At 39.1% G+C, this 26,922-nt stretch overlaps 1 protein-coding gene across 1 annotated transcript in view; it reads left to right on the top strand.

Moving 5' to 3' along the window:
• Positions 1–19,557, top strand: part of Clul1 (clusterin like 1) — a 25,576-nt gene extending 6,019 nt beyond the window's left edge. Inside the window, 5 exon segments of the mRNA NM_001033071.1 lie at positions 1,242–1,409; positions 3,630–4,056; positions 4,846–4,983; positions 14,605–14,819; positions 19,363–19,557. Coding sequence (NP_001028243.1) covers positions 1,242–1,409; positions 3,630–4,056; positions 4,846–4,983; positions 14,605–14,819; positions 19,363–19,554 — 1,140 coding nt within the window. The 3' untranslated portion in view covers positions 19,555–19,557.
• Positions 19,558–26,922: the final 7,365 nt, after the last annotated feature.

Below are 26,922 nucleotides of genomic sequence, written 5' to 3'. Positions count from 1 at the left end.
AGACACACACACACATACACACACACACACAGACACACACACAGACACACACACACATACACACACACCCACACAGACACACACACATACACACACATACACACACATGCACACACATACACACACATACACACACACATGCATGTAATCTAATCTATGATCATATCTCTAATGCCAGCACTTGGGAGGGTGAGACGGAAAGATTAGGGTCATCTTGGACTATATAGTGAGACTCTGTTTCATAAAACAAGCAAACACAAGCCTACAATAAGTTGGTTTTAAGAACAAAAACTTCTCCCATGTGTTTTTCACTTGAGAGGTGCCTTAGCTCTGGGGCCTGGTACAGCCCTCATTTCCCTAAACTCCATCTCAGACAAGACGTCCACTTGAGCAATGAAGCCAGGAGTCTAATCAGGAATAAAAGAAAAGGCGGGGGGGGGGGTGCTTTTGCTATAGAGCTCTGGGGTAGAACTCGGACAGCTGTCATTGCAGTTGGCTCCTTATCAACAGTAAGAGGCCCTCGCCAAGTACAGCCATCACCACAAGGGGGCGTGCTTGGAATACAGACAAGAAGAAAGAAACCACTGTAACTCATTGGTTATATACAAGATTTTGCTTTCTTGCAGTGTCTAAATACAATGGTTTAAGGAGGCTTAAATTAAAGAATTAAAAATATCAGTTTTCTAAGACTTAGATCCCACCTTCTGTATCCCTCACAGGCTAACCATGCAGATAGAGAAGTCAAATGGTAATCACGGAGGTTCCCCCATAAGGATGATGATGTCTTTGTTATTTGCTCATCCACATTTAGTGCAATGTCCCTCACACAGCAAGTATTTACTAAATATTGGTGAACAATGGACAATGAGATTTTCATGGTCTTCAGTAAAGACTCATGCAGAAGACTATCAAACAGAAATCACTGTGGTAGATCAGCAGAAAGGAGGGTGAAGAAGAAAAGACTCGAGCCATTTAGAGGGTCTTAAAGTTAATTTCTGTTGAAACCAGGTCTTGTGGAGAAGAATTGCCTTGAATTCACTAAGTAGCCAAGGATAGCCTTGAATTTCTGATCCTCTCTCTTCCAACTTCTGAGAGCTGGGATTACAGGTGTGTGCTACCGTGTCTGTTTAGGTGGTACCTGGGCTCTGTGCTTTACCAATTGGGCTAATTTAGGAACCCAACTAAGGTATACATAGACTCAGAAAACAGGAATGAGACCTTTGCTTGTACTTTTTAACTAGGAGGCCCAGAAACTCATGAACGAAGTGCAAGAACGTCTGGAGGAAGAAGAAAAGCTATGTCAGGCATCTTCTATAGGTTCTTGGGATGGATGCAGGCCATGTTTGGAAAGTAACTGCATACGATTTTATACAGCTTGCCAACCTGGTTGGTCCTCTGTGAAAAGCATGGTAAGAGGAAAAGAGCTCACCACTTCAGGGTTCTTAAGGCATCAAGGCCATCTTAATTTTTAAATTATATTAATTTTAAAAATAGAGATGATTGATATTTGTGTATAATCTAATACCAATGTTATATATCACTATCTGTGTGCACAATTTACAGTTTAGAATAACAGTCAATGTTTGTCCCCTTGTTAGTTACACTCAGTAACTCTTGTAGAAGTGCCCAGATTTGCATTGTAATCACTGTTTGAGGGCAGGTTCCCAGTAGATTGTAAGCTCTTTGACAACAAGGGACATATCTTTTTTTGAGGGGGTATCCAATAAATGACTTTACTTTCAGTCATAGTATTACAGTATTTGATTTCAATCTTCTTTAATATTTTTATCCTAGAAACCATTTATTTGACTCTCTCTCTCTCTCTTTCTCTCTCTTCTCTCTCCATCACTCCCTCCCCTTTTCAATTCCACAATAGCCCAGGTTGTCCTCAAATTTAGTATGCAGCCACTGGTGACTGATCTTCCTGACTCCACTCCATAAGTGTTGAGTTACAGATATGTGTCTTACACTTAGGTTCATTGCTCCCTCCCTCCTTGGATTTATGGTACAAGGTCTCCTATGGAGATATATCCTAGGTTGATCTTGAGTCTATGACCCTCCCACCTTAGTCTCCCAAGTGCTAGTATTACAAATGTGCAATACCACACCATCTTTATTTCAATGAGCCTTTCCTCTTGCATATTTGTGTGCAAATGTGCATATTTTCAGGTCTCCTTTTGTGTTCTGTAAGACTGGCATGTTTTCTTTTTTATGTCCTTTGGTGATCTTCTAGGCAGAAGGATTCACAGAGGGTGGTGACCCACATAGGAGGAGCTCTGCCCCAGTAAAATCTCTGATTGGCCTGGATTTTCTTCCCCCTCTCAAGAAGAGAGCTTTATATTAAATGGGGTGGAATTTTACTCTAAATTTTTATGTATGCACTAATTAGAGAATACTTCTGACTTGGCAGTGCCATATTCAATTACAAAAGAGCAGCCACTAGGATAAGGAATACACCAAGTTAATTTGGTGACACTGTTGATTCTATCTGCTCTACTTTTACAGCTATGGTCATTCTCTGATATGCCGGGAATATGATGACATCAGTGCTGGAGACAGGAGATTTGGAGGTCTTTTTCATTTGGGACTGATATGTAACTTTATGAACATTCCTTGGGACTTGTTTTTGTTTTGTTGTTTTCTGAGACTGGGTCTTGCTATGTTGCCCAGGCTGCCTCAACTTCTTGGATTGAGTAATGTCTCCCCCACTTCAGCCTCTGCAGGAGTTAGAGCTATAGACATGTGCCTCTTTGTGCAACTTCAAAGTTTTATTTCTATGGACCGACTCAGTAAACAAAAATTGGCAGAGGAAAGCCAGGCAATCCATCCAGATTTCTTTCTGTAAAAGGCATAGATCCTATACAGACTCCTGGATAACTGTTTGAACAGCAGGAGGCTGATGCTCTAGAGCTAATACCCCATAGCTAATAGCACGCGACACATTCTAGCACTGTGAGATAAAGACAACTCTGATCTGCCTAGACTTGGTGTCACATAGTGTAACTGCTGGACAATCTTCTTCCGCTGGACAGTACTCAAAATTCTGTGACTAGGGCTTCATTCCTTTGAATATAACAAACTGGGCATTATCATTGTTAATTTACATTTGTTACTAAGCAACCTACTATATAATAATCCCAAAGCTATATCTGGCCTCTATGGCTCAGTGTAGATGTATTCATCTTTTCCTTTTCATTAATTAATTTAGTGGTAAGAGGGAGAATATGAAGACAGTAAATTATGTCTAAATAACCATAAATGATTATAATAACTAGGAAGATGGTAGCACTCTTTATAGTTCTAAGGCAAGTTTTACAGTATCCTGTAATCAATGACCTGCCAGCTGATATAAAAATATCGGGTTATAGCTTCTCTAGTATATTTTGACCTTTTTAGCCTTCTGTGAGCAAATCTAAATCAGGAGGAATTTCAGGTCCCATTTTCACAGTTAAAGTTAGGACCAGCTATAAGACTGGTGTATATCGTATCAAAATCAATATCCTTCTCCTAGTTTATACAGAATTTAATTTAGAATGACTACCATAAACTGACTTTAATTTTTTCAGCAATAGGTGACAGAGGAAGAAAAACATCTTTATTTTTATTCCTTGTCTCACTCTACCCCACAGATGAAGCAATTTCTCAAGAAGATATACCGATTTCTGTCTTCCCAGAGTGAAGATGTAAAGGATCCCCCTGCCATAGAACAGCTGACTAAGGAAGATTTACAAGTGGTACACATAGAGAACCTGTTTAGCCAGCTGGCCGTGGATGCAAAATCTCTCTTCAACATGAGCTTTTACATTTTTAAGCAGATGCAGCAAGAATTTGATCAGGCTTTTCAATTATACTTCATGTCCGATGTGGACTTAATGGAGCCATACCCCCCAGCTTTATCTAAAGAGATAATCAAAAAAGAAGAACTTGGGCAAAGGTGGGGCATTCCCAATGTCTTCCAGCTGTTTCATAATTTCAGTCTCTCTGTTTATGGGAGAGTCCAACAAATAATAATGAAGACACTCAATGCAATTGAAGATTCATGGGAACCACACAAAGGCCAGTAACTAATGACCTCTCTTTTCTCTTTCACTTTTTATTCACTTTTTTCTCCCCTTTTCTCTCTTGCTCTTTCTTTTCTTTTTTTTCTTTTGATTTTTTTTGTGTATGATAGTGTCCACATATTCACATATGTGCTGGTAAACATGTGATATATGGCCCTATATGTATGTACATATATGCATGTAGAAGCCAAAGATCATTATTCCTTAGGAGTAGTCTATCTTGTTTTGAGATAGGATCTCTTACTAAGACCTGGGGCTCACTGATTTGGTTAGACTGCCTGACCAACAAGTCTCAGGGATCACCCTGTCTCTGCCTCCCCAACACTGGTATTACAAGTAAGCACACACCATCATGCCCAGCTTCGTATGGGGTGCTGGGAACACGGGACTTTCTGCTTGAATGATAGGCATTTACTGACTAAAGTATCTCTCAAGACCCTTTTTCTCCCACTACCTTTGCCAATTTTTCTTGTTTTTTCAAGACAGAATTTTTCTGTATCCATGGTTGTCCTGGAGCTTTCTTTATAGACCAGGCTGGCTTCAAACTCAGAGATCTGCCCAACTCTGCTGTGATTAAAAACGTTCGTCACTACATCCATTTCCACTTCCCAAGCACTGACATTAAAAGTACATGCTACCACACTGGGCTTTTTTCAGGAGTTCTAGGAATCAAACTTTGATCCTCATGCTTGTGTAATAAGCATGACACCAAATTAGCCATCTGCCCTGCTCTGTATAGTGAAATTCCAGGAATGTTTATGTGTGAATGTTGTTTTCTCTACAGAGTTAGACCAGAGAGGTATGACTTCAGAGATGTTACCTGAGCAAAATGGAGAAATGTGTGAGGAATTTGTCAAGAATTTATCTGGATGTTTAAAATTTCGTAAAAGATGCCAAAAATGTCACAATTACCTATCTGAAGGTAAATAATTATTGCTTTATCATGTCTTTCATGTGTGTGTATTGCTGTGTTCATGTGTGTGGGTACCTGTGTACACATAAGCCTGTGCATGTAAAGATCAGAGGACCTTTGGTGTTTTCTCGGGTGATATCTACTGTTTTGTTTATTTGAGACATGGTTTTTTACTAGCTTGGAAATCACCAAGTAGTATTAGTTGGCCAGCCAGTGACTGAGCTGCAAGTCTTACCTTCTCCATTCTAGGAATTTTAAGCACCACCATGTCTGGCTTTTTAAAATTGAGTTCTGGAGATTGGACCTAGGTCATCGTGCTTGCCTAGCAAGCACTTTAGCAAATGAGCTAGCTCCTGGCCCTGTTTTTGCACTCTTGATTCTATCAAAGATGTTCTTTATAAAGGTTTACAAATAATTACTCATCCACTGTATATAACTAATTCTTTTATTTTCCTCAATTCCATTACTGTGGATTTTTTGTATGTATGATTAAAGACTAAAGAAACACAAATATATATATAGAAGAGAAAAATAACAACCAAATTAGTTTAAATTCCTTTTACTACAAAGAAAAGGAAAATGCACTGATGAAGGAAGCCTTCTCATGGAAGTGGAAGGTAATGTTTAGATAATGACATAATTTTAGGAAAGTATAGTTCTTTCCCATTAGGTCAATTACCCCACTAATACTTAAATAGGGAAAGTGGCTCTTTCTCAGAAGTCCCAGAAAGCTTTTTTTTGGGGGGGGGGTTCTGGCTAAGAGTGATCTTCTCAAGGCTTTCTAGCCTTTCACCCTCCCCTCATTTCTGTCTTTTCCTTAACTTCCTCCCAAGCTCCATAGACAGGGTGTAAATGTCTAGCCTCCTCCTTTAAATCATTAACCACACTTTTAAGTGTTCCTTTCAGGGACTTTATAAAACTGTTATGGTATCAAAAACCAGGAGCAAACACTGAGATGTTGCAAGGTCAAATAATATATTTTTATGGCTGTGCAAGGCTTACACTCTCCTTAGAAGTAGGAGAATGAAAGTGACCCAGATCAGAAACAGAAAGGGCTTTTTATGGCAAATGAGAAAGTGATTTAAAAAAAAAACAACAGATTTTTGCAGTTATTTTTATGACCACGAGAAAGGTATATGTTATGGGTTTATGGTCAGAAGTGTTATGGGTTTATAGTCAGTTACATACCAGGAAACATTTTATGGTTAGTCAATTCTCAGAACAATGGAAACAATTTACAATGTGTAGTTCACAAGATTATTGGGGAAGAAGAAGAACAACAACAAAAATTGAGCTCTAGCTAAGGACATGATTAAAGTCTAAAATTGTTTAACTAAAGGAAAAATAGAGTCAGCTGTCCTTTAACAAAAACAAGAGCAGTTTTTATTCCTATGCCCCTGGGAAGGAACACTTAAAAGCATGGCTAATGACTTGAAAGAAAGAGGCTAGAAGACACACTAAGTACAATGTGAATTAATGTCTTAATAAATTATCCCACAATATTAGCAGAAGGCAAGTCAGTTTCACTGTCTAGGACTGTGATGGTTATAATTTTTTGTCACCTTGACTGAACTTAGAATCATTATGGACACATACATCTATGTATGGATGTAGTGTTTCTAATAATGTTTAAGAGAACGGGAAAGACCAACCCTGAATGTGGACAGCATCATCCTTATGAGATAGGAGTTTGGACTGAAAGGAATAAAGAAAGCTAACAGCACCATTTACCTCTGCTTCCTGGGTGAGAACACTGTAACTAACTGCCTCATTGTGCTCTGGCCAACTCCACTATCATGAGTTAAACCCTCTACTGTGAGACCAGGTAAATCCTTAAAATGTTTTTGCTAAGTAACTGTCAAAACTGAGAAAAATAACTAACATAAGAACTCAGTGGGAATAATCTCCAATTAAAGAGCTGATTTAGCTTTCAGTGCATCAAACAGAAACCTATGAAAAAGCACTGCTTGCTGGCTTGCTCACAGCCTCAAGTATAGCTAGCATTTTTATACAGCCTAGGACTATCTGCCAAGGAAATGGTGCCACCCAGTGAGCTGAGTCTCCTAAGTCAATTAATAATCAAGTTAGCCTCCTACAAACATTCTCATAGGTCAATATGATCTAGAAAAATCCTTTCTCAGATAATTCTAGTTTGAGTCAAATTGATAAGCAAAACTTAACTAGGATACTCTATCCCTCATCAACTTGACACACAAACACATCTCTTTTTAACTCTAACCTTTTCTTTCTTATCCCCAAGATGTCATGTCAATATCCTAATATAAAATACAACCTAGGTTTTAAAAGTTCTGTAGTCTTTAAAAATTCCATGCCCTTTAAAATTTTAAAGTCTCTTAACTGCGGGCTTAATTCTACAAATTCTTTCTTTTTCCAAAAGGTAAAAAGGGGGAATAAGTATAATCAGGTCAATGCAAGATGAGAGTCCAGCAGCATGATTCCAAATTCTGGGGCTCAATGTCCAATATCTGAGACTCACTTACTTTCTGGTTCCAAAAGGCCTGTCTGCAGCATACTTGGTTTACATTGTAGCCTTAGGTGGGCTCCACTCCATATATACTGTTGTCTTGGGAAATGTCTCATGGTCCTGGCATCTCCAATACCTGGGAACTTACACTGTAAATGATGCTGAATCTTCACCAGTGATTTATTCTGGCCTCTAGAGACACTCTGATATTTTGAAATGGTGCCAAGCCTCCACTCCTCTCTGTGACCACTTCATAGCTTCAAAACCAATACCACCTGGGCAACTCAAAATATAGCCTACTCCTCTTGGGTCAACTCTGAAGAAATATTTCTTTTATTGTCCCAGTGTAACAGACAATTTTACTCAATGAGTTCTAGTAAATCAAAGTAATTTACTCTAGTAACTCAAAGCTCATTCTCAGTTAGTTTCCTCCCTGCCTCATGCTTGTAGACAAAGGTATAAGGTCTCAGCTACTACTCCAGCGATATGCCACGTGCTGCCATGCTTCCCGTCATGATGGTCATGGACTCACTCTCAACCCTCTGAAACTGCAAAACCCTCTAGTAAACTCTTCTATAAGTTGCCTTGGTGAGGAGTCGTCTTATCACCACAGTAGGAAAGTACTACCAGTGAAGTAGACACTATGGCCAATTGTTAGTTTGCTTGCAGCCTCATTCCCCCCTTTCCCCCCTTTTTTGGAGACAGTGGCTCTCAATGTAGTCCTGGATATCTTGGATCTCTTCCCCTGTTAGGATAAAACTGTCTCAACAAACGAAAAATCCTTCCTACACACAACACACACACACACACACACACACACACACACACACACACACACACCACACCACACCAATCAAAAGCAAATTTGAACACCAAAACTACAGATTAATGTTCTCTGTTAATGGAACAGATCTTTGCACCCTGAAACTTAATGCATTGCAGATGTTCTAAGCTCTGTGATTTAAGAAGGGTAAGGCTTTTATTCTAATACTGTGCTCAACCAATTAGCAAAAGATGGTTTTTATAGTTTGCCGAACTGGACCAATGCAGTGTTTGGGTAGTTACTAAGCCTCTTAAGTATCAAGATGTTTCCTTTCCTCTTTTGCTTAATATTACTAGCTTGAGCTCTTCTCAGTTTTCACATGTACTGAGGTTGCAAAGAGCAGGTCCCCTGGGCCTGAACAAGAATGAGGATGATTTTTGTTTTTGTTTTTCTTTCTCTCCTCTGCTTTATTCCCTTTTCTCTTCAGCCAACTCCACAGGTGTTTTCTCAGCCCTTCCTTTAGAACAAAATATATCCATTAACTAAATGGGTTTGCCTATTTCTCCATATCTCCCTTCAAGCATATGTCTATCCCACCTTAGAATGTGTGTCAGAAAAATTTGACACCTAGAATCTGTCTTGATAGGACTATCTTTGAAAGATAGTACTTTCCAGGCTTTGATTATAAACTATTGTGCCCCATGTTCCTGGAACTTTATCTAAAGCTGCTGAGTTTTATTCCTCCTGAATTGTTTGACTGGGTGAACGAGCTGTTTTATCATTTGAAATTGGGAATAACAGATCAATTTCATTAACAGGTCTTTTGAGCATTAAGTAAATATGGCCTGAAGTATCAGTGACTTTCATTATTCATGCATTTTAAGTCATTTGAAGAGTTGCGTACAGAAGAAACGATAGCTCTATTGACAGAGTGCTTGCTATGCAAGTATAACCGAGATTATTCTCCAGAACCCGTGTAGAAGGCTGGGCTGAGTGCTAATAATCCTAGCACTGGTGAAATGTAGAGAGGTAGATCTCTGGGGCTCACTAGCCAGCCAGCCTACCATGATTGACAAGCCCTTCATTCCAGTGGGAGACCCTGTCTCAAAACAAAATAAGAACAAAAGGGAGTAGATGGACACTTGATTGACTTTATGATGCACACACATATGAATGAAACCCCCACAACACACATACACACACACACACGCACACACACACACACAAACACAAACACACAATGAGCTAATGAATTGATAACTTTCAAAAGCCATCCCATTCAAGCACTCCATTTATATAATTTTTACATCTATTTCCTTCCACCTATTTAAAGGACTGATAAGTAATTTTTCTGTTTGTCACAGATATAATGTGATGATTATAATTATTAACATTAGTAATTATAATGATTATTTTAATTATCATTAAAATAGATAAATTAGCTTACAGAGAGAAAAGGGTTATTTTGGTTCACATAATTGGGTATTTCCATCTGTGATTGGCTGGGCCCATTGTTTTGGGCTTGTGATGTGGTGGTCCAATATCCTGGAAAAACAAAGCCACTTACCTCATGTATGAGAACAGAAAAGAGAAAGAAAGAGCCCTTTAGGCTCAATGGACTAAAGACCTTATACTAGGCCCTATCTCATACAGTTTCCATTACTTCAGACTAGGGTAAGACTGGATTAAGACATATAGGTCTTTAGTAAATATCTAAACTATAGCAATTACTTAATAGATATGGCATATATCAGGTTATACAGTGTAAGTGCAATGTAGGTTTATTGTCACAAAGGTAAAATATAAGGAAACATGTGTCTCAATATAATCCCATACCGTTAAAACTTATTTTTAAAAAGCAACTTATTTTAAAACTGTAAAGGACATAAGAAAACCCCACGTTTTGTACTTACATCAAGTATTAAACATTATTAAATTAGATGAAACACAACTGTCACTCCTCTAGATCACATTCCTTTCATCTTCTCGAAAGGAAATGGAGGGAGCTAGAGCTTGTGCCTACAGGCAAAACAGAGTCCCAGCAGCTGCATGTGAAGGCTGGATTGCTCTGTAAAAATATATAATAAAATCCTGCTCCAAGACAATAAATAAGTAAATTTAGGAAACAGAGGGGATGTGGATGTAACTCAGTAGAGCACTTGACTTGTATGCACAAAATCTTAGGACTCATTTCCAGAATTACATAACTAGGTATGCTGGTACACACCTGAAATCCCACCAACACAGGAATAGCAAGAGGACAGCATCCAGGTGTGGTAACTCAGGCCTTTAATCCAGCCACTCTCAAGGCACAGGCTGGTGGATTCCTGTGAGTTCAAGCCCAGTCTGGTCTACATAGTGAAACACTGTCTCAAAAAAATAGATGCAAATGACTAATTAGTATTTATGTCTTTACTTTTACATTTTACTCATATACTATATCATGTATACATACATACATACACACACACATATACATATATATATATACTATACTTAACAGTGTTTTATGTTTAAAATGTTTACATCCACAAATTCTAATTTTAAACTTAAAATATTGCTGAAGAACTAGGTGCAGTAGCACAGACATATAATCCCAGCACTGTGAAGTCCAAATTGAACCTCTTCCAGGACTTCTTGAATGAGACTCATGGAGACGGTAATCAGTGTAATAGCAAGAGGAGTTTAATTCCGGCACGCTGGGATCCTCCCACTTCAAGGGGAGACGACCTCAAGTAGACTCTGGCAGGGAGTTAAATGCATTGCAAACAATTGGTGCAGAATTCAAACAATTGGTAGCTAAGCAGTGTATTATTAATGGGGTAAAGTGATCTCCAAGCTGACTTGTGATCAGTGGACCATTCTGGACTTTCTAGGGGGGAACGGTTGGGAGTCAAGGGGAGGTCAGTCGGGAGTAACAGGTAGCTTTGTTTGACAGCTTGGTTTGTAGTTGCTCTGGGAACTAACTACTCCCTGGAAGGCAGGGGTCTTTGTGCTTGGAGGTTTGCCGTTGAACTTTCCCACTGGCCCTAGATTGACCCCAACTCTGGCTCTTTCAGCACTGAGGAGGCTAAAGCTCAAGAGTTTGAACCCAAGCTGAGCTATATAAAGATCCTGTCTCAGCCAAATCAAATCAAATTGTTATATACATACATACATACATACATACATACATACATACATATATATATATATATATATATATATATATATATATATATAAAACAAATGTATTCTGAGTCCATTACTTCTAGGCCAGTCAGGGCTATGTGTGAGTTTCAGGCAAGCCTGGACTACAGAGTGAAACCCTGCCTGCCTCAAAACAAATGAACAAACCAACAACTTCCCAAACCCCACCAAACCAAAGAACTCCATATTTATCAAGGATAAAATGCTGAAATAAGATTACAAAATTATGATGGGCGGTAGTGGTGGCACACACCTTTAATCCCAGCACTTGGGAGGCAGAGGCAGGTGGATCTCTGTGAGTTCAAGGAGAGCCAGGGATACATAGAGAAAGCCTGTCTTGAAAAACAAACAAACAAACAAACCCCAAACTAGTAATAGGCATATTACTAGTTTGTATATAAGAGGACAGTAACAGTATAATCCTTATAACTATTATTAGAAAAATAACTCACATCTCTGCTAGAAACAATAATTGAAACAATAATTTAAAACTCTTCGGTCCATAATTTTCATCTATCTAGTGTCATATTATCGGGTATTATCCAACAGTATACTGTAAACCCTACAAAGGATCATTTGTCTAGAGAAATCAGGAAGAAGAAGTCTGTTTGTGAGTCAGGACAGGAACTCAAGCTGGATAGTATTCTGGAGGAAAGAGTTGATACAGAGGTCAAGGAGGAGTGCTGCTTCCTGGCTTGCTCCTTACGGCTTGCTCAGCCTGTTTGTTTATAGAACCCAGAGTCACCAGACCAGAGAGAATGATAAACAGAGAGAAGAGACTACTATACTGGGGGAACATGTAGAATTACTTTACCATATTTCCAAATTCTGAATATTCTCTCTTACTTTGTGACAGGGTCTCACTCTGTGGTCCTGACTGGCTTAGAATTCACGATGTAGACCAAATTGGCCTCAAACTCAAAGATCTGGAGCCTTTGCCTCCTAAGTGCTGGGATTAAAGGTGTGTGCCTTATAGGGATTATTACCACAACCCTGTAAAATTTGTCTTAATGTTATTTATTGTTTATTTTTATCTTCATCCAGTCTAGTTTGTAAGATTCATCTAAGTGAAAAATATCTCACAATCATTAATTCATTATTTATGTCGGTCTGCGTTGGAATGTTATAATCCATTCTCTAACTAAATGCCTATACTGATTAGTTTTATGTCAACTTGGCACAATGAGGAGGTGGTATCAACTGAGAAAATGCCTCTATATGAATAGTCTGTAGGCATCTCAATTAATTAGTTAATCACTTAATGATTTGGGAATGCCCAGCCCACTGTGGATGTGACCACCTCTGGGTTGGTGGCCCCAGGTTCTATAATAAAGCAAGTTGAGCAAGCTATAAAGAGCACACCAGTAAGTGGCACTCCTCCTTGGCCTCTGCATCAGCTCCTTCCTCTGGGTTCCTATCCAGTTTGGATTCCTGTTTTGACGTTAATGATGAGCACTGATGTGCAATGTATTTGGTGTAAACCAAATAAGTCCTTTCCTCCCTAAGTTGCTTTTGGTCATGGTGTTTCATCACCACAATAAAAACTTAAGATACTGCCTTAAGTTTTTTTTTTAAATGTTGCTATTACAAAACACACAAACAGAAAACTACTTGAGAAGAACATGGTAGCCTATATGCCTGGAATCTCAGCACTTGAGAGATAGAGCTAAGAGGAGAGAAAGTTTAAGACCAACCTGATTGGCATAGCCAAGTTCTGGGCCAACCTGGCCTAACAAGTGAGAACCCGTCTCCCTTACCAAAAACAAAACAAGGGCAACTGTCATATATTTTATCAAGTAATTATTCTATGGGCAATTCCATAGCTATAATTATATCATATTTGAAACATGTAATAGAAAAATATTTTCTTCAAATGTCACTGGTCATGATTTTCACTGTCTCACTATGCATTTTTTTTTATCCAGTCTTAAGTAGATTCTTTTTTCTTACACCTCCATTGGGCTTATACATTTAAATTTCCTCATTTGATGGGATAGAGAGAATGTGCCATGGAAGGGGTAAAGGAGGCACTTCTGCTTTAGTCAAGTTTTTGGGTGTAAGGACTAATGGTCAACAGGACTTGCACTGTCCAGTAGGCGGTCTAGTCCTGAGTTACACTCCATGTACTGTCCCCCCTTAAAATATAGGTAGTAGGCATATGAGACTTTTAACAAGAATTTCTTTATAATAAAATTTTAATTAGGCAATTTGTACTCTGATTTAATAATCTCACATCATATGAGTTCACATTTTTGTAATTCTTCCTCTTTTCTTTTCCATTAATTAATTTATTTATTCACTTTACATCCAGATCACAGTCTCTGTCTCTTCCCAGTGTCCTCACAAAGTCCCTCCCCCATCCCCCTTTTCTCTTCTTCTCTGAGAAGGGGAAGGCCCCTCTCCCTGGGTACCAACCCACCTTGGCACATCAAGTTACTGCAGGTCTAGGTCCTCTCCCACTGAGACCAGACAAGGTGCTTCAGTTAGGGGAACAGGGTCCACAGGCAGGCAACAGAGTCAGGGACAGCCCCTACTCCCATTGTTGGGGGACCCCAAGCTGCACATCTGCCACATATGTGCAGGGGGTGGGGCTAGGTCCAGCCTATGTGTGCTCTTTGGTTGGTGGTTCAATCTCTGGGAGTCCCCAAGGGTCCAGGTGAGTTGGCTCTGTTGCTCTTCCAGTGGAGTCCCTAACCCCTCCAGGTATCTCAGTCTTTCCCCCAACCCATCCACAAGACTCCCTGAGTTCCATTTAATATTTGGTTGTGGGTCTCTGCATCTATTTTGGTCAGCTGCTGAGTGGAGCCTCGTAGGGAGCAGTTTATGCTAGGCTCCTGTCTACAGGCATAATAGAACCATTAATAGTGTCAGGGATTGGTTCTTGCCCATGAGATGGGTCTCTAGTTGGGCTGGTTACTGGTTGGTCGTTCCCTCAGTCTCTGCTCCATCTTTTTCCCTGCACTTCTTGTAGGCAGGACAAATTTAGAAGTTCTTTTCTTTATCTACCCACTTCTGCTCTATAAAACCATATAATTAGCAATTAGTTAAACCAGGTCTCACTTGAAAGTGATATCAGCAATTTTGCTTACTACAAACAACAAGCATTAACTAAGAACTCTGTGTCTTAAGCTTGTGCCATCCACGTCCTAGTTTTCTGGAACTTTCCTTTACTATTTCTTTACTTCTTTGCTAGAATGCCCTGATGTACCTGAACTTCACATAGAATTCCTTGAGGCCCTGAAATTAGTCAATGTATCCAATCAGCAATATGATCAGATTGTCCAGATGACCCAGTATCATTTGGAAGATACCATATACCTGATGGAGAAAATGCAAGAGCAGTTTGGATGGGTGTCTCAACTGGCAAGCCATAACCCAGTGACTGAGGACATCTTTAATTCAACAAAGGTAGGGACCTCAGAGCAGAAATGACATGTGCTACCTGTATTCTGCTATTACAGCTAAATTTGTAAACAAGCTGGGGAAGAATACACCTAACTCTATTGTGGTTGTATCTAATCCCACTCAAGTTAGTGTAGTTCATGGTCTAGAAAGCTGGGTATAATGGCTCATCTCTTTTACATCAGCTACCCTTAAGACTAAGTTAGGAAGATCTTTTGTTCAAAGTCTTCAATTCTACACAGTGAGTTCTGTGCCAGCCTACACCACTTAGAGAGACCCTGTCTCAAACCAAAACAAAAGAAAAACTTAAAAGGATTAGAAATGTAGCTTAATGGTAGATTTGCCTAGCATTTCTTGATCCTGTAAGTAAAGTCAGCATAGGTGCAATTTAAGATGACAGTATATTTTTAGATGATATTTAACTTAAACACATTTTTAGATCTATTTTATGTTATACAAAAGGGTGTTTTGCTCACATTTTAGCTGTGTAACAAGTGAATGTGCATGCCTGGTGCATGTGGTCATAAGAGGGTGTCAGACTTCCTGGAATTGGAGTTATGGATAGTTGTGAACCACCAAGTACTTCCAGAAAAATCAAATCTAGATCTTCTGCAGGAACAAGTGCTCTTCTTAACCTCCGAGCCACTAATACTTAATTCTCCAGCCCTGACATTTAATTCTTAAGATGGCTGTAGTAGTTTGAGTAAGTATGGCCCCCAAAGACTCATTTGTTTGAATGCCTGGCCATAGGTAGTGGCACTCCTAGGAGGTGTGGCTTTGTTGGAGTAGGCATTGTCTTGTTGGAGGAAGTGTGTCACTGTGAAGGCAGGCTTAGGTCATATAGGCTCAAGCTATGCCCATAATGATACACACAGTCTCCTTTTGCTGCCCACAGATCAAGATGTAGAAATCTCAGCTCCTTCTTCAGCACCAGGTCTGTCCTGACACCGCCATGCTTCCCACCATGATGATAATGGATTAAACCTCTGAAACTATAATCCAGCCCCAATTAAATGTTTTCCTTTATGAGAGTTGGCCTTAGTCATGGTGTCTCTTCACAGCAGTAAAATCTTAACTAAGGCAGTGACTTAGTTTATTGTACCAAGAAGTATTACTGCTATAATTTACCTTTTTAAAAACTAAAGAACCTCACTCTCTTTATAGGAAAGCATTGTAAGATAGCCTCCATTATTCCCATATTAGTGTAAAAAGAGAGGCCTAGAAAGGTTAAAGACCATTTCCAATATTTCTCAGCTTTTAAAGTTTAGAGTATAATTTAAATTTTTTTTTTACTTTATGTATGTTTTGCCCAAATTTATATCTGTATATCGCACGTATGCCTGGCTCCTAAGGAGGCTAGAGAGCATCAGATCTCCTGGAGCTGTAGTTAAGAAAGGCTGTAAAACCCCATATGATTCTGGGAATCATATGTAGGCCCTCTGCAAGGAGCTAACTGCAAAAGCACTAACTCTTAGCTTCATAAAACAGTGGCCGACTCTGTCCTGAGCCATGCATGCCTGTAACTACACACGAACTGCCTTAATTATACAAATATATATTTGTGTTCATAATATATCTAATATAAATATATCAAGTATATAATATAATAAGATACAAAACATTATATAACTCCACATTGATTCTTGTGGGGTTAGCATTAGCATGCAAGGGTCCTAAAAAGACCTGGGTACAAAAAAACATTAGGCATAGCAACTAAAGATACAACAGTCTATACTACGTGATGTTCTGTACAGAAACAGAACCAATAGAGTAAATAAATATTACAAAGGGGATTTATTATACTGTCTTACATGATATGCACTGGGTAGTTTAACAATGGTGGTCTACATATTTAAGAGGCTAAGAAACAGTAGTTACTCAGTTCACTAGGCTTGAAGCATCAGCAACCCTCTGTAGTATTGAAGGCACTGAGGATTCCTGGAGAGTCATTGGTCTTCAGTCCATATTGGAAGCTAAAGAAGCTGGGTTTTGATAGCAACAGAGGATAGGAGGTGCAGTGGCGGCAGCAACAGTAGAGCAGGTGCACTCACCAGAAAGGAGTAAATGTAGGTAGGCAAAAAGCAACAACTTTTTCCTCTGATCTCTTTATATGAGGGAAGCTGCAGGAAAATGCCACCCCCTCAAAGGGAGGGTATTCTCCCTACAATAAATCTATCCAGGAAATACTATCACAGACTCATCCACAGGCATGTATCTCAGTTGATTCCAGCTCCAATCAAGTTGACATCAAGGTTAAGCAACCCAGTGCCATAGTTGGGTTCCTATTACCAATTCCTGTTCTAGTCACTGTGTTTCAGACTTTTCTTGTGGATCTAGGTGCAGCTAGAGGTGTCTTGCAGCAATGTCTTCTTCAGCATTCCATTCTTTTCCAGGTTGCTTTGCTAATGCCCTTAAAAGTTTCACCTGAGAGCATCCCTTTAGCAATCAACTCATGTTGGAACTTCAGCCTATTTTGCTCTTTGTCAACCTGCAAATTGCAGCCCATGCAAAGTTTGAAAACTAAGTTTAGCTACTCACAACAAACAGGGTAAAAAAAAAAAAGTTGAGCGTTGTGGCAAATACTTTCAATCTTCTCAGCACTTAAGAGGTAGAGGCAAGAGGATCAGGAATTCAAGGGTGGCCTTGGCTATGGAAGACTGTCTCAAGAAATCAAAACAAATGTGGTGATGAACATCTGTAATCTCAGCAATCTAGAAGTTGAGGCAAGAGGATCTCAGAGGGTTCAAGACTAGTCTGGGCTATGTAACAGATGCCAGAAAACCTAGGGCTACATAACAAGACTGTCTTACCCCATCCTCACATATTAGGGTCTGAGCATCACAGTCCATGCAGCAGATGGGATAAAAAGGAAGAGAAGGAGGAAATAGAAGACTAATACATTTTTAAAGAAAAAAAAAAGGATTATTTACTGCACAATTCTGGAGGCTGGAAAGTCCAATATCATCTTCTTAGCTTCTGGAGTGGGTCATGTGTTGTTCTGTGCATGCCAGGAATGAAAAGTCAGCAGTGTGGAAGTAGAACTTGTGTGAGAGAGACTGAGGAGTCCATGAGAGGGGAGGTGCCAGGCTTGTCTCATAACAACTTAAAGCCTGTGCTTACAGTAACTGATGCTTCTAGATGTAGCTCTCTGCAGTGAGATCTTGTTGCCTCACGAAGGCCCCCGCATCTCTCATTACATTGAGAATCAAATTCTAACATGAGTTTTGGAAGAGATAAACCATATCTAAACCATATCAGGTAATAGTATTATGTTCCCCAGTTTTCAGATGAAGAACAGAAGACTGCAGGAGCTCACACAGAGTGAGCTAGAAAGAAGCTTGATGGGAAGTAGAGTGGGTTTCTCTAGAATTAGTGGACTCTGCTACTTTGCTAAACAAAAGGGTGACCTGTAAAACCCATTCTTCTCGAAGCAGCTCTTAATCTATCATATAAAGCAAAGTGCAAATCATAGACCTGCAAGGGTTGGAAAGGAACCTTATGTATGAACTTCACAAATTATTCGCCTATAAATCCAAGAGCACTTTGGGAGATGGAAATAGGAGGATAAGGAGTTCAGGGTAATTCTCATCTGTGTACCAAGTCCAGCTTAAACTATATGAGACACTATTTCAAACAACAACAAGCAAACAAACAAACAAACAAAACCAACCTAGAATTACTAAACTTATTTAGATTTGCCCTTTATGGATTTTTGTTAATTCATTCGTTTTTTTTTTTGTTTGTTTGTTTTGTTTTGTTTCTCTAGACAGGGTTTCTCTGTGTAGCCTTGGCTGTCCTGGAACTCACTCTGTACACCTGGCTGGCCTCAAATTCAGAGATCCACCTGCTTCTGCCTCCCAAGTGCTGGGATCAAAGGTGTGCACCACCATTGCTTGGAGTGCCCTTTATGTTTTTGATAGAGGAATTTATTGGAAAGCATTTTTGAAATAGTTTTGTTAAGGTTACATCAAATTGTATTTAAAGGTTAGTTCCATTAAAATGATTAAAAAGTATATTATATGTACTTGGGACTTATTAAGAGAGTAACTAAGCCAGGTACAACAGCACTCAGAGGCTGAGGCAGGACTATGAATTTGAAGTCAGTCACTGTGAATATGTAGTGATACCTTTTCTTAAAACCAAACCAAACCAAAGAAAACAAAAGGAGGGGGAGAGAAAGATTGAGAGAGAGAGAGAGAGAGAGAGAGAGAGAGAGAGAGAGAGAATATAATGTGCATGCCACTTGATTGTTTTTTGCCAAATTCACACATAAAATCATAAACTGCAAATTTTCTAGGAAAATTACAAAATTTGGCATTCCACATTAATGTCTACAAAGTAAACAATAGTATTCATTAAACATTTCACCAGCTGATTCCTATTGGAGATAAGTGATCCCCTTGTGTGAATGGAGGTCAAAGGGCAACTTATGGGAGTGAGGTCTTTCCTTCTATCATGTGGATCTCAGAGACCTAACTTAGATTATCAGGCTTGGCAGCAAGCACCCTTCCCACACTGATCCATTTTGCTGGCTTATGTTCTTCTTCAGGCAGTTCCAAAGATTCATGGAGGAGATTCTTCCAAGCAGGATGAAATTATGGTAGACTCAAGCAGCATTCTGCCTTCCTCTAACTTCACCGTCCAGAATCCTCCTGAAGAAGGTGCTGAGAGCTCAAATGTTATTTACTACATGGCAGCTAAAGTTCTGCAGCATCTAAAGGGATGTTTTGAAACTTGGTAAGAATAGCTGATTAGGAAAGCTTTGTTGAGAGGGTAGGTAACATAAAAAGAAATAGAAATACAAGAATTGTGGAGGAGCTATCAAATTTGCCAATGTTAAATGTCTGTGTAAAATGTTACTAGAAGGTGACTCACATACATCTTTAATCCTAGCACTTGGTAGAAGTTAGGAGATCTGTGTGAGTTCAAGGCTAGCTTGACCTACATAGCCAGTTCCAGGCCAGCTAGCCAGGGCTACACAGTAAGACCCAAAGGAATGTAATGACTCAGAAACTCTTAGGTTATCAGTGTGTTTTGCCTTTTATTTATTTTCCCCTGTTTTTATTGAGACAGAGCCTTGTTGTATATCCGGCTGACTGACCTCCAGGTGTGATCCACCACGTCCAGCCTGGCTTTGCCTATTGGAAAGCTATTTAATCATGTATCCAGAGTCATACAATTTCTTTCTTGCATTATTCTACTTTTGGAATCAATGTAAGGAATCAATATAAATTTGATGAAAAGTCTTCCCTTTAAGATTTATATTTGAAAAATTGCTTAAAACTAAAATATCGAGACCAATCAGTATCTAAAAATAAGAGCATGTTTAAGCAGATATTGACCAAATCCACTCAATACACTTGATGAAACCTTAAAATTACTTACAGAATTTGAATAAGAACCTGCCATCTACTGTGGCCAGGTCATTATTATGAACCTCTTTTTTATTTTTTGAAGTATTTTTTTCCATAATTTTTGGGTAAAGGATTCCAAGACACAGTAGAAAGCTAAATGATCTCAAATCAGTTGTTAGAAGAAAGAGAAGTGGACCTTATTACTCCATACACACAGTGACTGTTATGGCATTTGGTCCAAATAAACAAGACACAGAAATCTTGATAGCATGACTAAGCGTAAATAATTATCAAATTTCAACTCTAAATTATCATTCATAAGGTACATTTTTAGTAAGTCACTATCAATATGCAATTAAGGTCAATAACACTAGATAAATTGCCTCAAACATGTTTACTAATAAGTTTTTCTAAATTATTAATTATATTTTGTGTGTATATGTGTGAGTGTGGAGATCAAAGGAAATTTTGTAGGAGCTGATTTTCTCCTTCTATCAAGTGAGTTAATGAGAGGTCAAACTTGGGCCTTTTGAGTTTTGGAGACCCTTTTTGTCAGTCAACATCTTTTAGGATATGAACTAAACATCTATTAGGTTATAACCCATAATCCAGGTACTGGGGAGAAGAAAATGAAGACTTCAACAAGATCATGTTCTGGAATAGCTTTTTTCCATGTAAAGAACACACACACACACACACACACACACACACACAGAGCAGTAACTCAGAGCTAGAATTACTGATTCCACACAAGTGAACTCTGCGAATTTGAGGGGAAAGCTCTTCCCTTTCCAAGAGGGAGTTTTTACCTATATATATTTCCTTCTCTCCTTCTCTCCTTCTCCTTTCTCCCTTTCTAGCTTTTCTTCTTATTGAAAAAATTACCTGATTGTTCTAATATGTATATATAATGATCCTGCAGAGGGGTGTTCATGAGGAAGGAGCTAAGAATATAGGCTCAATGTACTACCTCTGATTAGGAACTGAAACATCAGCAGATCTGAGTTGTAAGTATGGTGAATGACGTTCAACAAGAATGACAGGAGTTGGATATCAAAAAGCAGAGTCAGAAAAAGGGCAGGAGGAATTTTGAACACCAAGTTACAGAGTTTGAGATTTCCTCCAGAGGCACCAGTAAAGCTTCGAGATTTTGAGAAAAAGAAACAACACGTGGGTATTAACTGCACATTTATAGCCACATCATCAAAATGTTTATGATAAAATTACCCTGCCTCTGCCTCCCAAGTGCTGGTATTACAGATATGGGCCACCACTCCAAACTCTGTAAGCCTATTTCTGAGGTAATACCTTTGAGACTTGAGCATATCGGTTCATTTATTTATTTTGCAGTGCTGGGATATTAAACTCATTCTTCATTCCTGCTAGATGAGCATCCAACTACAGAATGTCATCCCAGCGTTCTTTTCTTTTTAAATTACAGCTCTTAATTCTAAAAGTAACAAAATCACAATCTCTACACCTTTCAAAGACAAAATTTAGTGATAATCCCACCAGTTCAATAAAACTACTGCTATCATCTAGTTTTTTTCTATTTTACATTTTCCAATTGTTTTTTTAGGATGGATTCTAAGAAATAGAACTACTAGTTTAAAGTTCATTGACAGCTTGTTATTGTACAACTCAAACAATATGTAAAGTACAAGTTCTCGCGTGGCAGCTAACATTTCAATCTACACGTCTCAAGGGCTGGGGAGACAATTCAAAGATACAATACTTGCTTAGCAGGTCTTAGCAATAAGTTCAATCCTCAGTACCAAGGACTGGTACAGGGGAAATCCTAAACAAGAAATTTGTGTTTAATCTCCCTTTATAATCTTTACACTTTAAATTATCAATAAAAGTGAACACTATCCTGAGCTTGCTTACTGACTGAATTTCTGTTTTTGTCCATCCTGTGAGCATGGTGAGTACATTTGTCAGTGTTCTGACTAAATAAATCCACCTGGGTCACATGCTTGTCTAAAGTTCAAGAAAGAAACTAAAGAAACAAAGAGGAAAGATGATATCCCCCTGGAATTTTTCAATCACATGAATGTTTGTTAGGTGTTCTAAATACAGGTGTATAACTCACTAGGACATACATTAGATTCTTATTGAGTGAAATATATATATATTTAGAATCCTCTTCTGGAATGCTCACCACCATGCCAGGTCCTTGATGTTTTTTATCTGTTTGTTATGTGTTTATTTCAATGTACCATATGCTCCACAGGCTGGAACACAACAATGTTTTATAAATCTTGAGCATTTGATAAGCATTTGTTGATGCATTCTTACCATTGTTGTAAAAAATACATAGGATAATGGGTCATGAGTAACAGAAGTGTATTGAACAATACCTGAGTATATGTAGAGTTAAGATTCACATCAGAGGACCAACTTTTTATTTGTTTGGTGCCAGGGTTGGAATACCCAGTATTGAGCATGCTCAATACATACTCTGCCAGTGAGCCACACCATAAAAATTCAGGTTTGACAAACCATGGGAACTGTGATAATTTCTTCAAATGATGAAGTTAAGAATATCCATTTGTGAGAGTTGGTCATGAGCAAGAAGCTCAGGAATCAAAGGTTATCTGCAACTACATAGAGAATTTCAGACAGCTTTGGATATATGATTCCATCTCAAAAGACTCAAAAGATATATTAGAGGGAAAATATTTACACTTCAGTCTAGAAAATGGAGCATGGAAGAGACATGAAAGTTGTAGGGGGACAATTAGAAGAGATGAAGGGGGTCAGGGCAAAGAGGAAAGAAAAGTGAGTGGATATAATAAAAATATGTTGAATATGTGTATGAAAATGAAACCTATTGGTTTATACAATTAATTAATATCTACTAACAATGTCCACAGATGCGGGTTTTTCATTACTTTGTATATATTAAATTTTCAGAAAGCTATAAACATTTATCAAATTACCTACTCTGAACTTTTAATTACTATGGTAAAAAATACAATAAGATTATAGTTCTTTAAGTTATTTTGACTGTAACTACTTTAAAAGGTAAGCTATAAAACATCTTGCATCCAACAAGAATTACCTCTTTGGGTGAATCCTAAGATACAATGCAGACTAATTACAATGAGCATAATTAAAGGAAGGTATGTTAGCCCTGTGTTAGTAAGAACTTTTAATGTACTTATGTTGAATGGCAGACTAATAACTATTTGTACTGAGTTAAAAATGAAAGTTCTTTCTTAAAGTGTAAACATGTACTATATTGAAGGATAGATCAGAAGCTCTGTATATTAAAATAAACATTTAATCACTTAGGTGTTTATGTTCTGTTATTTCTACAAATATGTTGCCTTCCTTCCTCCATTTCTTCCTTCCTTTCCTTCCTTCCTTCTTTCTTTTTTGATTTTGACAAGGTCTATCTGTTATGTTAGCCCTGGCTGTCCTGGAACTCTGTACGTAGACCAAGCTGGCTGGCCTCAAAACTCCTGCCTCTGCCACCCAAATGCTGGGATTAAAAGTGGGCAGTACCATAACCAGCCTTCTTTCCTTTTTTAAAAGTGTATTTTGTGTGTGTGTGTGTGTGTGTGTGTGTGTGTGTGTGTGTGTGTGTGTGTGCTCATGCTCACGTAAGTGCAGGAGCTGGTGGAGGCCAGAAGAGAGCACTGAATGCCCTGGAGTTTGAGTTCCAGGCTGTTGTTAGCCCCACACAGAAGGTTCTGGGAACTGAACTCAGTTCTTCTGCAAGGGTAGTATGCTTTCTTAACCACTGAGCCATTTCTCCAGCTCTAATGTGTCACTTTCTTTTTTTTTTTTTTTTTTTTTTTTTTTTGGTTCTTTTTTTTTCCGGAGCTGGGGACCGAACCCAGGGCCTTGCGCTTCCTAGGCAAGCGCTCTACCACTGAGCTAAATCCCCAACCCCCCTATGTGTCACTTTCTAATTAAACAAAGGGTTCTCACTTCAGTTTTTTTTTTTTTTTTAATTGGTTTTTTTGAGACAGGGTTTCTCTGTGTAGCCCTGGCTGTCCTGGAACATACACCTTTAATCAGCCTGGCCTTGAACTCACTGTGACCTGCCTTGTCTCTACCTTGGCTATCTGCTTCCACTGAGAGGGTCCATGGGGTGGAACTCAGATCATCAGGATTGTGGAGCAAACACTTTTTTTTTTTTTTTTTTTTGGTTCTTTTTTTCCGGATCTGGGGACCGAACCCAGGGCCTTGCGCTTCCTAGGCAAGTGCTCTACCACTGAGCTAAATCCCCAACCCCTGGAGCAAACACTTTTACCTGAAGAGCCATCTTATTAAACCATGTGGTAGACTCTTTTGTCCATAGATTCATGTGTACAAAGCACAAAAGAATCATGTATTTGAATTTGTTCCTCATGCCCAAGAGTCTCATTGTGTGTAAATATTTAAAATCCTGAACACTAAAGTAGACCTAGTCTCCTTTAAAGTAGACCAGGGACAGTGGGCCTGGAGTAGCTTCCATTGGTCTGCCTAGGTTATATGGCACAACACCAGAGTCTGATATGTTCCTAAGTGAAATCTAACTGCTCCTAGGTCTAGAGGCTGAAGTCCAGTGTCAGGTACTGGTGATCTGGCTTCTGAACGTCTCTCTCTTTGTTTCTAGATAGCCACCCTCCCAGTTTCCCACACAATCTTTTTGTGCTTGTACCTTGCTGAAGTTCCCTGTTTGACAGAAGAACAATGTTACTGGTGTAGCCCAAAAGCATTACCTTCTTACCTTCCTAAATGTTTTGCCTCCAGATACAGCTATGTGCTGTGGTGTTTAGACCTTGGACACACAGGTTGTGGGTATGGGGATATGGTTCAACCCATGCACATCTCTCTTCTCTGTAGGAAGTGGTTCTGATGCTTTGTTCATGAATCTGTTTGTGAACATAGAACTTAGTTCCTGTTTCCCAATTGGATTTCCCAAACCATGCTTTGGAGGGAGAGAAAGCCACCAGCTAGGCAATTTTGGGGCCAAGGTTTTTCTGTGAAGTCCTGACTGTCCTGGAATTTGCTCTGTAAATCAGGTTGGCTTCAAAGTCAATAAATCATCCTACCTATACTAAAAAAAAGTATCTTGCCCCATCACTCTTTTTAAGTATTATTCAGTCCTTTATTTAGCAAGAGAAATAGCTTCTGTGTAGTTATTTTTGCTATGATAAAATATACAGAGCAAGAAAATTGCCATTTTAAGTGTAGATTTCTGAGGCAGTGAGTACATTTATACTGTACAACCAGCTCTTCTATCTATCTCCAGACAATTTCATCTTCTCAAATTAAACTCTGTGCACATTCAACAGTAGGTTCCCCCTCCAATTATCTTCCAGCCCTTGAAACACTCTTCTAATTTCTGTGTCCATAAATCTAACCACTGTTAGTACCTTGTTAAGTGGAGTCATTAATTATCTGTCTTTTTGTGACTGACAAGTATCATTTAGCTTAATATCTTCAAGGCTCATCCATATTGTATCACTGGTTGGTACTTGAGCCTGATATTTCATCATATGTAAAGATCAAATTTTGCTTTAAAAGCTATTCATCCACTAGATGGGTCAAAGGTGGATGAACTCATTTCTCTTTCAACAGGAGTGCAAAATGCTGCTTTGAATATATACATAAGATTACATTGTTCTCTTAAAAGTAGGTTAAATAAGCAGGCTGAGTAGTTAAACAGGTAGGCTAGCAGCCTTGAATCTTTTTTTTTTTTTAAGAGAATGAGGTGATTTTATTTTTTTTCCACCTTTATTAACTTAAGTATTTCTTTTTTTTTTCGGAGCTGGGGACCAAACCCAGGGCCTTGCGCTTGCTAGGCAAGTGCTCTACCGCTGAGCTAAATCCCCAACCCCAACTTAAGTATTTCTTATTTACACTTCGATTGTTATTCCCTTTCCTGGTTTCCCGGCCAATATCCCCCTAGCCCCTATCCCTCCCCTTCTATATGGGTGTTCCCCTCCCCATCCTCCCCCTATTACCACCCTCCCCCCAACAATTACATTCACTGGGGGTTCAGTCTTGGCAGGGCCAAGGGCTTCCCCTTCCACTGGTGCTCTTACTAGGATATTCATTGCTACCTATGAGGTTGGAGCCCAGGGTCAGTCCATGTATAGTCTTTGGGTAGTGGCTTAGTCCCTGGAAGCTCTGGTTGCTTGAATCTTAAGTGACCTCAAGATGTATTATTAACTCTGGCTGGGAGGTTCACCAAAAGCTCTAGTCTTTTAGAATTTAAGAGATAATTTTAGAATACTGAATTGCCACGTCCTTTCTTGCATACAAAGGCATTTTAATTTTCTTACATTTCTCCTCAAACTTTTATTTTCACTCTACATTCTGCTGAAATATTAATCTATAATGTATTTTTTTTCTTTTTTTTTTTCCGGAGCTGGGGACCGAACCCAGGGCCTTGCGCTCGCTAGGCAAGTGCTCTACCGCAGAGCTAAATCCCCAACCCCCTATAATGTATTTTTATGCCTAGATATTTCTTATTAATTAATTTATTTGCTTTACTTCCCAATATTAGGCCCCCTACTCTTCCCAGTACCCCTTCACACAGATCCTTCCCCCATCCTCCCCTTCCCTTCTCCGAGGAGAAGGGAACCCCACCGTGCGTCATCTTGTGTTGTGTCCATCCTCGACCCCTCCCCCCAGCACATCAAGTCACTGCGGTACGAGGCGCAATCTCTCCCACTGAGGCCAGACAAAGTGGCTCAGCTAGGGGCCACAGGCAGGCAACAGATTCAGGGACAGCCCCTGCTTCCGTCACTGGG

The sequence above is a fragment of the Rattus norvegicus genome, chromosome 9 (assembly GCF_036323735.1).
Source record: "Rattus norvegicus strain BN/NHsdMcwi chromosome 9, GRCr8, whole genome shotgun sequence".
Taxonomy (NCBI): domain Eukaryota; kingdom Metazoa; phylum Chordata; class Mammalia; order Rodentia; family Muridae; genus Rattus; species Rattus norvegicus.
Note: the sequence above shows the minus strand (reverse complement) of the source record. Positions and strands in the feature narration are given on the sequence as shown.